At 37.4% G+C, this 13,253-nt stretch overlaps 1 protein-coding gene across 3 annotated transcripts in view; it reads right to left on the reverse strand.

The window, feature by feature from the left end:
• Positions 1 to 13,253, reverse strand: part of KHDRBS3 (KH RNA binding domain containing, signal transduction associated 3) — a 90,413-nt gene that overhangs the window by 22,476 nt on the left and 54,684 nt on the right. For all 3 annotated transcript variants that reach the window (XR_015283572.1, XM_086878250.1, XM_086878260.1), the window contains 2 exons: positions 12,141 to 12,333; positions 183 to 265 (listed from right to left, as the gene is read on the reverse strand). Coding sequence is in view for 2 of the 3 variants with exons in the window: in XM_086878250.1 (XP_086734376.1) it covers positions 183 to 265; positions 12,141 to 12,333 (276 nt within the window). In the remaining variant the exon portion in view is untranslated. The remainder of the gene's footprint in view (positions 1 to 182; positions 266 to 12,140; positions 12,334 to 13,253) is intronic.

The following is a 13,253-nucleotide window of genomic DNA, read 5'->3' on the forward strand; positions in this document are numbered from 1 at the left end:
TCACTAAAACTGTTACAAGTTGTCAGTTCTGTTTCTTGTCAGCCACTCTGAAATTTATACTTATGCGACAGTAAAAACATAAAATTTTTGCTGTTACAGATGGAATTGAACAACACTAAGTAAAACTAACTGGTCAACCACCGAATTTTTCAAACATAGTTGAAGTTGATTTGGAGGCTTACCTTTGTGCTTGAGTGCTATAGCTGTTATCATAGGAATCATAGCTTTGTTCATCATAAGCAGCTCCATAGCCATCATCATACTCCTGAAATGATGCAAAAGATGTAAATATTAACTTTAATCACACTCCAGAAACAGAGCAGTAACCTAATTCTTCTAAGTGGGAAAGACAACACTCTCCTGAAATGTATGTATATATGTACACCATGGAGTGGCAAAATCTTAATATTGAGACTACTTCTATCAATAAATCTTAGACCATGATTTCTTTAAAGGTATTTTAAGTTATTGGCAATGTGCTTTGAGAAGATGTTTTTTAGTTAACACTGGCTTGTGCAGATGACAGTACAAACATATCATGCCTCCATGTTCTTGAGTTTGAGTGAGCTACTGATCTTGAAGAAAGCTCTGGAAAGCATCTCAGGAATCAAAACATCTGAATAAATATTGTACAGCTGACTTAGGTACCTGACTTATTTCTGGATCATAAATTCAATATTCTACGTAACTTTGAATAGGAAAGGACTTTCCTGGAGATAAGACTAGCAGGAATGATAGTTTTACCACTCTGAAAGCCCTCTGAATACTCTTCAACTTGTTGGAGTTCAGCACCGAACAAGAAATTAGAAGTAAGGATTTCTTACTTGTCTCCACATATTCACACTATTTAAATATACACCGTAACAATCTTCCCAAAACAGTGCTGTATTTCAACACCAATTTGAACAAACTACTAACCCCAGCTATGTAAAAGTTTGGGATAAAAACAAGTGACAGTAATTATGTGTTTTCAAAGAGAAGGATGAGCTAGAGAAACCTGAAGAACTGTACTCAATTTACTGTTTTGCCCAACAATACACCTAACTGCTCTAAACACAGGAAAAGCAAAAATGGCACATCCACTGCATTGATTCCTAGGAAATCCTAATATCTAAATTCTATCTAAATATCCCAAAGACCTCAATGATGGGTATTTAGGAGTATGTTGCCAGATAAGAATGATCTAAAGAGAAGATACTTTGAAGACTGGGGGATCATCTTTCATATAGGTATGAGTGTGTGTATATATATCTAAATAAGTAAAAATGGTGTTTTCTGAATAAGTGTGTATCCAGCCCTGACAATTAAAGGATAAAGCCTCATGAAAGAGCCAACATTTTCATGAAAAAGAACACTTAAGAATCTTTCAGCAGAGACAGAAAACTAAACTAACAAATAGAATCAATTTAGATAGGAATGACAAATGATGGATTGTCTAACTCTAGTAGAAAACATCTCCAGTGATGGGACTCTGACAGCTTTCTATAGCAGAAGCCAGTAACATCCTCAAAATAATTGATGGAAAACCTAATTTCCTATGAGTTTGTAGCAAGTTTTCCAGTCATTTGAAATTGCTTCTATGGAAAACAGGCAACCTGTCTATTGACAGAGCTTCACCACTGTTAGATCAGTGCACATGACTGTTTCCCAGCAGTGATTAGGAGAAGGAGGACTGTGAACATTTGCCAGCACAGTTGAGTGAGTTTATTTATTGATTTAGAAGAAGAAACTAGGATTCTTTCAACTGTCAGTTGCATGGAAATCCATGAATAAATAGTCACTCTTAGAAGGAATTTTATATTCTCTTTCGGTAATACACTGCCTTGAAACTAAAAGTTAAAACAGACTTTTAGGATTTTTTTTTTTGTCCATCAGATATGGGTTTTCCTTGATAAGCTACAGACTAAACCCCCAACCCCAATGCCTCCTGGCAGTTATTCCAATCAGGCATTTTATTCCTTATTGATGCAATACACAGACATCTGTTAACAATACAGACCCTGACCAACAGCAGAAGCTGCCTGAGCCAATTTCTTTGCTCTGTTCCAGAAAATTTACATGACATTTGGTCTCCTCTCATAGACTCTCACAACTGTGAACCAGCCATCCCTGAGAGAGGCTTCCAAACTTCAAACTGGGCACATCCAGCAGTGGCAACAAAAGAAAGCAGAGGACTGAAATTAACTTTTTAATGTGTTAGACAAGCTTTGCCCCTAAGGAATCATTAGAGACCTCTTGAGCAATCAGTCCTCTCAGTCACATGTATATTAACTACTTCACTGAAAAAATGGATCATGAAAGAAAGATGGTAAGAGACAACTTTGAAGTTATGGGTTTCTATGACTTCTTGAAAACAGAGGAACAAAATAAATTTGAAATGAGAAGATCCTTCATAAGATGTTCAGCAGAACAAAAGGAAAATCTGGGGGAGGTTTATTCTGTGTCAGACTGAACTACTTATTTTATTAGCACTTGTCTTCCAGAGAATTTTTGCCCAAGATTCATTACTGTTCACCACTTCATGTGTTAGTAAATTGACAACTGCTAAAATTAAGCCCTGCATTATGATATTGTTGATGGTGGCTCTTAGAAGGCTTTCATGGAAAGATATCTGGTTAGTAGTTTATATGTGGGATTACTGTCAGAATTAAAATTGTCAACCTGTGCTTTTGAGATAACTATAATCTGCTTAAACAGATCAATTATCTTTTATTGATGTATTTCACAGAATCACAGAATGGTCTGGGTTAGAAGGGACCTTAATGATCATCTTGTTCCAACCCCTGTCATGGACAGGGACACCTTCCATATGTCTGGAATAGACCAGGTTGCTCAGAGTCCCATCCAGCCTGGCCATGAACACCTCCAGGGATGGGGCTGCCACAGCTTCTCTGGGCAGCCTGTGCCAGAGCCTCACCATACTCACAGGAAAGAATTTTCCCCTAATATTTAGCTATAAGCCTCAAAGTTTACAGTAAAAACAACATAAATATTTGCAACATGCTCCAAAAATAAAATGGGTTTGGTCTCAATAGCTTGTTCTGTTAAGAAATAAGAGATTCAAATTCCAAAATATATGTTTGCTCTGCACGATTCCTTTGAAGTAGCAATTAGGCAGAAGCAGCTGAAGTATGTTTCTGAGCTTTCCCTGAACTAGGTCTGACAGTATTTGCTCTTAGTCATGCAGTATTTGAAAACTTTCTCTTTCAGGAGGTTACAAATAAGGTCAGCCAAGACAGATTTTTTTTACATTTTAAATTAAATCTACGCTACTTGAGTATTTTCTTTCTGAATCAGGCCTCTAGTGGCTTCAGTGAACGTTTTCTTTATTTAGTATTTAGGTGAAATATCCTTGACCATCTGGCATGTTCAGTGCTATAAAATGGCATGCTAACTGAAATGAAAATAACTAAAATGGACAGAACTGAACTTAAATGCATAGAAAGTCTGTACTAAAGTACACCTTTGTACTAAGTACATTCTACTAAGCCCAAGCATCTCTATACAGATTTCTTTCTAGGTAATAACAAAAGAATCACACCTTCATAAGAACCTTCTCATTACATTTTTCCTGCTGATTTTTGGGCATCTTTGGTACTCATAAAGGCATTCACTTTTATATTTAAAGTCATTATTCTTCTTCACATAGATGACAGTGTCTCTATTTTTCCACCTACTAAATGTAATTCAATGGACTTCCCTCTCTATTCATACTACATATTCATCTCCCTCTTCAAAACCCAAAAGCCCACACCAGATCATGTCTTCATTCCATGAACAGAAGCCTTTTCTTTATTATTCTACTTTTCAGGATAACCTAGAAAACTTAACTCTTATCAGAGTAGTCTGATCAAAAGGCAGCAAGAGTGCTGGACAGTCTGTGCTTACAACAGAAATGCAGGAAAAAAAGAGCTGAAAACGCTGAAGTCCTTTTGAACTACAGGTATTTATCCCCCAACATTTAAAGTATCCACCAGGAAGGTATCAAGAGCAACTGTCCTGACTCCAGGCTTAAGGATCTTCCCCCCAAGTAACAGAAAAGTTGGAGTTCTAACACATATCATCCAAAAAGAATATGAAATTACTCTGTAAAATCTTTATTCATGAAGTCCTTTATTAAGCCAACATATAAGTGTTTCTACTTAAAGAGAGCTTCTGCTTGCAGTGGTCTAAATGATGGTGCCCACAGGTGAAATAAATCCAAAGAGCAGCAGTGGTAGCTGTAATTGCTCCATGTAAAGTACAGACATTTTTCATTAAAAGAATCAAAGACAATGTGTAAATATGCACCATGCAAATATATTAAGTTACTATCATGGGTCAAAAAATGATAAAAACAATCTTTGCCAAAACCTCTGCACTCCCCAAAACATTATAAATCATACTAAGCCTTGCTCATCAGTGCTTTTTAATTACAACAGCACTCTGAACAAACCCTTGCATGTGAAGAATAGGTAATGGTAGTTTTAAATTGTAATCTGCTGGCAGTGACAGTGACAGACTACTGCTTGGACCCTCTCTAAGGAAAATGAACAATGTTTCAAAGAACAAGACAGAAACAGGGAGAAAGAAGGTAAAAGTGGCCTTTAACAAAAAGGCCATTTGCAGAACTGGGAAAAAAGATCCTGTAATCAACAAGAAATCAATTTTCCAGCTGTTCCTATCTAAGGAAATCCATCCAAGGGAAAAAAAATAAGGCCATTACCACAACAGCTAAAATGTTTTATTTTTACACTGTTTCTTTTCCTCATCATTCTCCTGAATTAATACTTAGACCACTACTTTATCCCAGAACACTGGATGAACATATACCTTTTAGATAAAAACTATCAAATAAAAAAACCAGAAAAGTTTGTGCAGAGATGAACTTGAAGGAGAAAACACAAAAGTAAGTGCATTGCAATGAACTTTTGGCAAATTAGAACTGTAAAGGGAAGGAAGAGCCTTTTGTTACATGGTAATAACATCCCCCCTCATTTAATCAACAGGGAATATGGGGCAATCAAAACAAATATGGGTAGCTACAATCATCTTAACTCTGAGTGCCCACATCAAGGATATTAGCAGCAAACATGCAGAGACTGTAAGCTCTTATTTTGGAGATTTTCATCTGTTTTCTTCCAGAAGGAGCAGAGTGCATATCCAACCAGAACAAATAAGGTTTTCCTAGAATGAGAGATGCAGGAGTGGATTGTTTTTCATGCACCTCCAGAAGTCCCTGAGGAGTTGCTAATGAATATAGACAGCAACGTTTAAACCAAATTACTATCAGACCAAAACAAGTCTGATTTTCTATACACAACAGCAGGGAGCAGTGTCAGAATCAGGAGGATTCATTCAATAATACCAAGTTTCAGATAAGCAGCTTAACCTAAAATACTTGGAAAAGAATTTTATAGGAACTTAATAGGTGAACATTGAGTTAGGCAAGAGGAAAAGCCTGAGCCTTTCCCCCAATACACTCCACTTTTTCCACAGCCAATGTTACCCCAGTTCCTGGGAAAACTGAAACATTTTGCATTCTCTATCTCACCCTGAAAACTCCAGAGAAGATAAAACATTTAAAATTACACAAAACAACTAATTGAAGGATTTAAAATACAAAATCATTTTTTCTCCCCACATTTATTTCATCTTCCTATTTATTTACTTTGAAAAAGAACATAATATTGGAAAGAAAAAGCCAAGAAAATGTTTTCATGTTATGAATTTGCTTTCTAAAAGTCTAACACAAATTCCCCCTGAATTTAAGAACAGTGGTGGAACTTCTAAAAAGCCAGAACGAAAAAGTGAACAAACTGCTTAAAAAATGGTGCAATACCTAAATGGAAATTACAACATTATCCACAAAGGGGAACAGGGACAGTATGGACAAAAGATAATTTCTCTAGTTCTTAGAAACTGAAGCTAATACAAGCCCTTTTCCAGGAACCCAAACAAAAAGATTCACATTCAAAACAACTAAGCAAATAAACTCACTGATTTAAAATGCTGCATGTCATTAGGAAGCTATCAACATTCACAAGACCAAGATAAATTAAAATATGGTGTAGAGATCTTGCTAATTGACACTGAAATGATACTTGAACTCCATTCAAGAATTTAAATTATTTTCAAAGTCTTATGTCATCTGGACTAGCCCTTACTTTCACTAATATTTTGCTACCTCAACTTCAATAAGTCTTTAATCGTAAATAAAAAAAAAAATTAGTTTTTTTATATGGTAAACAGATTTTTCTTTTTTTTCCCCAACAGATCTTACCTTTTTCAACCCCAAACAGCAAGTGAATGTTAATAAAAAAACTCTGCTTTAAAAACAGTTCACCATGCAAAATCAGCAGTGTATTAATAGCTCCCAGAAATTGCTTCCACATTAATCCTAATTTTCAGTTTTTCAAAATCTAAATTAATTATGATCTCAACATGGAGACAGGGAATTCAAGCTTAAGGCTGGAGATTAAAACAGAATTTGCACTGGCTTTCTAAGGAAGTGAACTAAATAACAGGCTCAAGGTCTTCAATGAATGGGCTCTTCCCTGTAAATAGCACGACTGCAGTCATTCTTTTCTCTAATGTGTACGTATATTTGTATTTTGTAATAATCACTGGATTATGAAATTAATTTCTTAGCCATCCAGACAAATACTTATTTGTGAATCAACTTTGCTTAAGGCTTACCAAACTTGTAGGATTTCCTGCAAAATGAAAAGGACAGAAAGCACTGTATATGCTGGGACAGTATCCTGGTGGATACAACCAGGGCATATGAATACCTGTAACAGGAATTTGAACCACAGGCCTTCCACTACCAGAAAAATACTGAGATTTCATTTACAAAGAGAGACAGAGAAACACACCATCATCTCATCAATTTGGGCAAGATCTTGTTAGACAGCAGGTTATGGTAATGCTTTGGATCTTCCCCATTTATCATGGGAAACAGGACAAGCATAGTCTCATAGTATTGTAATATTTGTAATACAGATGTACTTTGAAGTATACACAGTGCTAATTACAGTCTCACAATACAGACTCAGTGTGAGAACTACAATCTTGTGTCTGAAGTCTGCTTTGTTTTTCAGTTAAAACAATGCATGTCTGGAAATATCTACAAATTAATGCTTCATGAGCTATAAAGCTTAAAAACATGCCTAACCTTCATGGTTTTGCAGAAAGAATAAATAACTAAAAGTACATTTTAGGTAGGTTTTGAAGTTTGTTGTTACCAGTAACCTTTTTTTGCATGTGACTGTTCCATACATCCTTTTGAGAGGCCTGTTATCTGTATCCAAATTGAAAAAATCTTGAAATCTAATTGGAAATAATTCACAGTGCTCTTTTTCAGGTTACAATTTACTTAACATTAGAAGTAATATTATACTTAAATACCAATATCTTATTGGTAGTCATTCCATCTTAGTTCCACTTCTTAATACACAAAGCAATGTCACTGAAGCGTTAGCTGCCAGAAATAATGCATGTGGGTCAGTGCATCAGTTAACCCTTGTCTGAGCACCAGAAGATACCAATAAAATTAGCCAAAACCAAAAATAAAGCTCTGACACAAATCTTCCCCAGAACAGGGAGGAATGTTTAGATCTACCTTCCAAAGTAGTGTTGAAATAAGTCTTAACCACAACATGCTAGACTAATAAGTTATTTTTTAGTGTAGACATTCCACACTTCCAAAGCAGCAGGTTTTAAATCCATGTTTAAAGTTCTTAATGCCTAAAAATCTGGTTATGAACTCAGATAAAATTCACTTTGCATTTAACACAATTAAGCAGCCAAAACAGGACTTAACACAACATCATCACAAACAACATAACAAATCATCATGCAACGTAGAGAAGTGAAAGACCAACAGAGTATTTGCAAAATATTTGCCTTTGTAAAATGAAAACAGCATCAAATAAAAAAACTACTCTTATAAAGCTTCAGTCCCACTGCTGTGTTGCTAATTTGGAAAAAAGCCTCAGAGGTTGGAAGCTGCTAAGATGACAGCAGGAAGAGGCCAAGAGCAGCAAATGTTGAGAGAGGAACTGAGACTGAACAGTTCTGTTTTAACCTATGTTTGACTCAACATTTGCTAAGGATTTGACCTTACACTGTTACTAATTTCCTGCTTATTGGAAAATTGTGGAAAAGCTTGGATTTTTTAGCTAGTAGTTAGATACAGTTTCTATTTCTTAGTAGAATAAGTTGTCAGCTTAAAAATCCATGAAAAATATTTTTTATCTATTACACAGTGTAGTTCAATGAGTAAAGAAAAAATCACATTTAATGAAGAGAAAAATGTTTCTGAAACCATCTGTAAGTGCCCCAACAAATGTAGCATCCACCTCATCCAACTATTACAAAAATAATCCTGGCCATGCTTCACATGTCACAACATGTTTTCTCCTGACCTGAGGAGCTGAGGAAAAGAAAAATTAGAGTCCTCTTAGTCTTCAGAGAAAGTTTATCACAGCAACCAGAGCAGTGAGGTCAGAGCAGCGATTATAAAGCTGGCTGACCATAGAGGCCAGAATTTTTCCTATCTAAGCTGATGCTACAGCTATTAAAGAGTCAGTCTTCAGAGAAAATGATAAGGAACTGTTATTTAGTGGCTTCAAGGGCTTCATCACGGTACAGTGTGGTGGGGTCTCAGGAGGAGTAAGTTCTGCAGCTGAGACTCATACATAAATGAGACTGGCAGCAGTAGAGTGGGAAAAATACTTATACTGAACTGGAAAGATGCACAAATATTGCTGCTAGTCCAGTATACTGTGTGACTTCTGCAGAGAAAGCCAAAGCATTCAAAGGCCACCAATGCAAAGACCCCAGAATGCTGACAGAAGACCGAGGCATCTCACTGAGTAGAGCTTTCTGTAATGGGCAACGTTCTGGAACACTTCCCTGTGGCCTCTAAACAAAGGACAGCAATGTTCACACGGTTTTCTTGATCCTGAGCCCACATTAAAATGCATCTCAAATTAACAACTTCTTGCTGTGATATTTTTCCCATGTGAAATACTGCCTCCAGAAGTACCCCTTCCAATTTTTCATATGAAATAGGCATTCCCTTCCCATTTTGATGATAACTTCCAAAAATAACCCAGCTCCTTAATCAAGAAGAGGAAGGAAAGATATCAGGATAAGCAGGAGGCAGAACTGAGTTAGTCACAGATGTTAAAAATTCATTGGTTTCAAGAACTACACAGAGTTAGCAAAGGGAGTGAAGGAAAAGGGAAGCTGTTCGTAATTCATTGTCTGCAACAAGGTAGATTTAATAGCACTCAACAGAGGAAATAGGCAAGAACTTTATATATTGAAAGTCCTAAATCACCTTTGAGATATTCACAGTTAAAGGAGTGAGTAGTTCAAAGCTTCCATTTACACAGTTTGCTTCCTCCTGGACTTGCACAGTGTTTCACATTAGTTTAACAAGTACAAAGCAAAGCTAGTAAGCCTAAGGGAATGAAAAACTTCATGAATCCTCAGGACTTTCCAATCCTCAATGGAAAGTCATTGTGGTAGGTTGACCCTGACTGGACACCAGGTGCCCACCAAAGCCACTCTGTCACTCCCATCCCTCAGGTGGACAGGGGAGAGAAACCCATAACAAAAGTCTCATGGCTTAGGAGCAGAGAGAGATCCTCACCAGTTACTGTCCCAGGCAAAGGCAAGCCCAGCTGGGGGGAATTGGCATATTACCAGTGAAATCAGAGTAAGATGATGAGAAATAAAAACTCAATTTAGCAACACCTTCCCTGCACTCTTCCCATCTTTCCCAGTCTCAACTGCACTCCAGAATTCTCTACTCGTTCCCTCACAGCAACATAGGGGGATTGGAATGGGGCTGTGGTTAGTTCACCACACCTTGTCTCTGCTTGCTCCTCCTCAGGGACAGGACACCTCCCATTCTTCACCTGCTCCAGCATCAGATCCCTCCCAGAGGTACAGTCAGACCACTAACTCCTCCAATATGAGCCCTTCCCTTGAGCTGCAGCTCTCCATGAACTGTTCCAGTGTAGGCCCCTTCCATGGGGTGAAGCTCTTTAGGAACAGACTGCTCCTGACTGGGTTTTTCCCTCTCTTAAATATGTTTGTTACCCCAGAGGCAGTACTGCCATTGCTGCTGGGCTTTGCTTGGCCAGCAGCAGGACCACCTTGGAGCTGGCTGGCACAGGCTCCGCTGGACATGGGGGAAGCTTCCAGAAGCATCTCACAGAAGCCACCCCTGCACCCCTCTGTTACGAAAACCTGGCCACAAAAACCCAATATACTGCTAAAGGTTTCTCTGTAAGCTCTCTGGATATCTCAGTCCCCAAAGCTTTGATGGTGCTTAAATAACTTATGGAACCCCCCAGTCTTTCTGATGTTCTCATTGTACAGACACTCCTCATTCAACAAGACCTTACTCTGTCCAGATTGGCAAATGTCTTAGTATTAGATATAACTAAAAAGGACTTCGTAAAGAAGGGGCAGAAATACTACTACTGACTCCTACCATGCTCCCTTAACCTGTAGAAGACATAGTTAAGGCACTCAGATAATGTACTGTAAAAAACAGTAAAAAAATACCAAGCATCAAATTTAACACTGAACATGCAATACACCAGCGGCTTACGTCCCTGCTGAATTTCTTCTAAAGAAAAAATAGACCACCTAGCACTGCTTTATCAACTACAGCTTTACCTATCTAACTGTATCTATCCCAGCTAAGGTATCTTTTTAAGAAAATAAGTGATCTAGATTGAAAAAAAATTTTTAGAAGTTATTTAGCACAGCACTATTTTTCTGTACAGTGCTATTTTCTAATTATTCTCCCAAAAGTGAAGCATACTTCAGGATACTGAGGCAAACAGCTGTTACTTCCCCACCACTTCTATAGACACAGGCTATAAATAATAGATGATATATAAATATGAAGTTACTCAAGGAGGTTTATATTCTACCACCTCTCTGTGTTTTAGAATGTATGTCCTGGAAACAGGCTGTTCAATGAGGAGTGATTCTTCTGAAAGCATTGTGTTAGAACCACTTATTTTCAGTACCCACTCTGACTAGTCAAGTATAGCCAGGGGAAATTTCGACACATTGCTTAAGTATTCTTCCTCAAAATTAATGAACTGCATTAACTTATTCTGAATTGTTCAGTTATATGCATAAATGTTTACATTAACAACATTAAACTTCTTCCCTAATAAAGCTACAAGTGTTATATAGAAAACTGTGTTTCTGGCAAAAGGAAAAAAAAACCTGTTATTTGATTTAGATGGTTTTGGTGGGGATTTTTGAAGGTAATGGAGGTAAAGAAAGGTTTAGAGAAAAGTAAAAAAAAATCTAAATAGCAAAACCATCTTCAGGAATGCAGAATCTCCTTTCCTGCTAGTCTAAGCAACAAAGTCCAGACACCCTTAGCTGTAAAGAGGGTACACTAAAACATTTATTTATATAAAAAAGCATTAAAAGCATTGTCCTTGAAGGTATTATTTTTCTCTAAGACTAAATTCATTTTTATCACTATTGCTTTGATTTAATGATCTCTTTTCTGTATCTTACTGCTTTGTAAGTTCAACTTAAGGTTTCCTTAATTCAGAAAAGCATAATTTTGTCATATATAACATAAAAAGTGTTTTGATATGATTTTAATACTTAATACAATAAAATCAAGATGGATATGTATGGCTTATTGAGATAAACTGTGCACTGTTAAAATTTTAGGATTAGTTCTGAAGCTTTCATAAAAATATTTTACTTGTCCAATCATTAAACAACTACATGACCACAAAGATAGGCTTAGGAAGATTAGAATATTATTCTGTTTTAGTTGAGAATTAAAAGCCTACAACATTGTGATTTCTCAGATTTCTTGGAAAGCAAAAACCTAATATTAAACATTTAAGAGGTACATAACTATTTTGCCAAATGCACTGTAAATGTCTTTATGGTGCTGTACACATATAACCTGATTTTTGAAAATAATTAACCAGTTCAAGTCTGAAACAGTAAAAGAGATGACCACATTTGTCAGAGATGTTGGGTGTAGGACATAATTAGGTGCTAATTCCAGAGACTGTATGGAGTTCTGAAGGGATCTGACCTCTCCAGAATGACACATGCTGCATGCACAGCACATCCACAGCTCCACTTACATATTCCCCGTAGGTCTCCTGCGCCGGGGGCGGCGGCAGGGGCCGGTACCCTGCCGGGGGAGGAACTCCTCGTGCTCTGGGTGCCAGAAGTCCCCGGCTCCGACTGACTGGTCCTCTGCTGGGAGGGACTCCCCTGGGAGCTGGTGCCCCTCTGGGCACTCCTGCTGGTGGTGGAGGCACTCCCCCACGGCCCCTGCGAACACACGGATCACTCACCATTAAACACTATACCCAGGGCTCCCCTTCCAACACCTCCCTCCCCCACATCATGACAGTTCTGCTTTGCTACAGCCAGAAAAAAATCGAAAAGAGATTCAGAGTTTGTCATTTCTCTGTAGGCTTAAATCCGATTACAAGCATTATGCAAAAAATGCTGGAAGATACAAACTGGACACGGGATTCAGTGATGTATTGTCCTGGCTTGAGTCATTCTCACACACGCAGACACACCCAAAACAATCTGCTGGAATCAGTCAACTTCACTGCAATTTGACTTCTAGTATGTGAAATCACAAGCACAGAATAATAACAGCTTCATTTGAAGGTGTCAGGCCATATCATACTCAAACCCTGCACAAAGGAATCAGTTGCCACTCCCTTCTGATCCTGTGAAAGCTTCTGAACGCAACCTAAAAATCCCACTGGGTGTGAGATACTGAGTGGGTCAAAAAAATACATTTTCTTCTGCTTCTGAAGAGATTTCCATCTGTTTCAGGAAAGCCAAGCATAATAAAACATGCAGGGTGATTATAGGATGTAACCTGATGTCATATATGTATTTAAGAACACTAAATAACAGTATATTTGGTCTAAAAATTCTGAAAGTATGATAAGCACTAACTTGCATCCCATTACTTTAGACAGTTAACATATGGATGAAAACTATAAGACATGAGTTGGAACAGTTTTCAAAAAACATTTGATCTATTTAGAAGCGGCTTTTTCTTCTGACTCTCTTTAGTAAAGCAAGAGACCTTTAGAGGTACAGTAATCTGTGAGAAATTTGCATCATTTACTCTCAAACAGGACATCTAAAACATTGCTAATAGACATCTTTTTATGGATATAATTTCAACCCATGAACTATAATTGAGTCTGAATGACTGCTGTTGG

Source organism: Cyanistes caeruleus, chromosome 1 (genome assembly GCF_971803275.1).
Source record: "Cyanistes caeruleus chromosome 1, bCyaCae1.hap1.1, whole genome shotgun sequence".
In the NCBI taxonomy this organism is placed as follows: Eukaryota; Metazoa; Chordata; class Aves; order Passeriformes; family Paridae; genus Cyanistes; species Cyanistes caeruleus.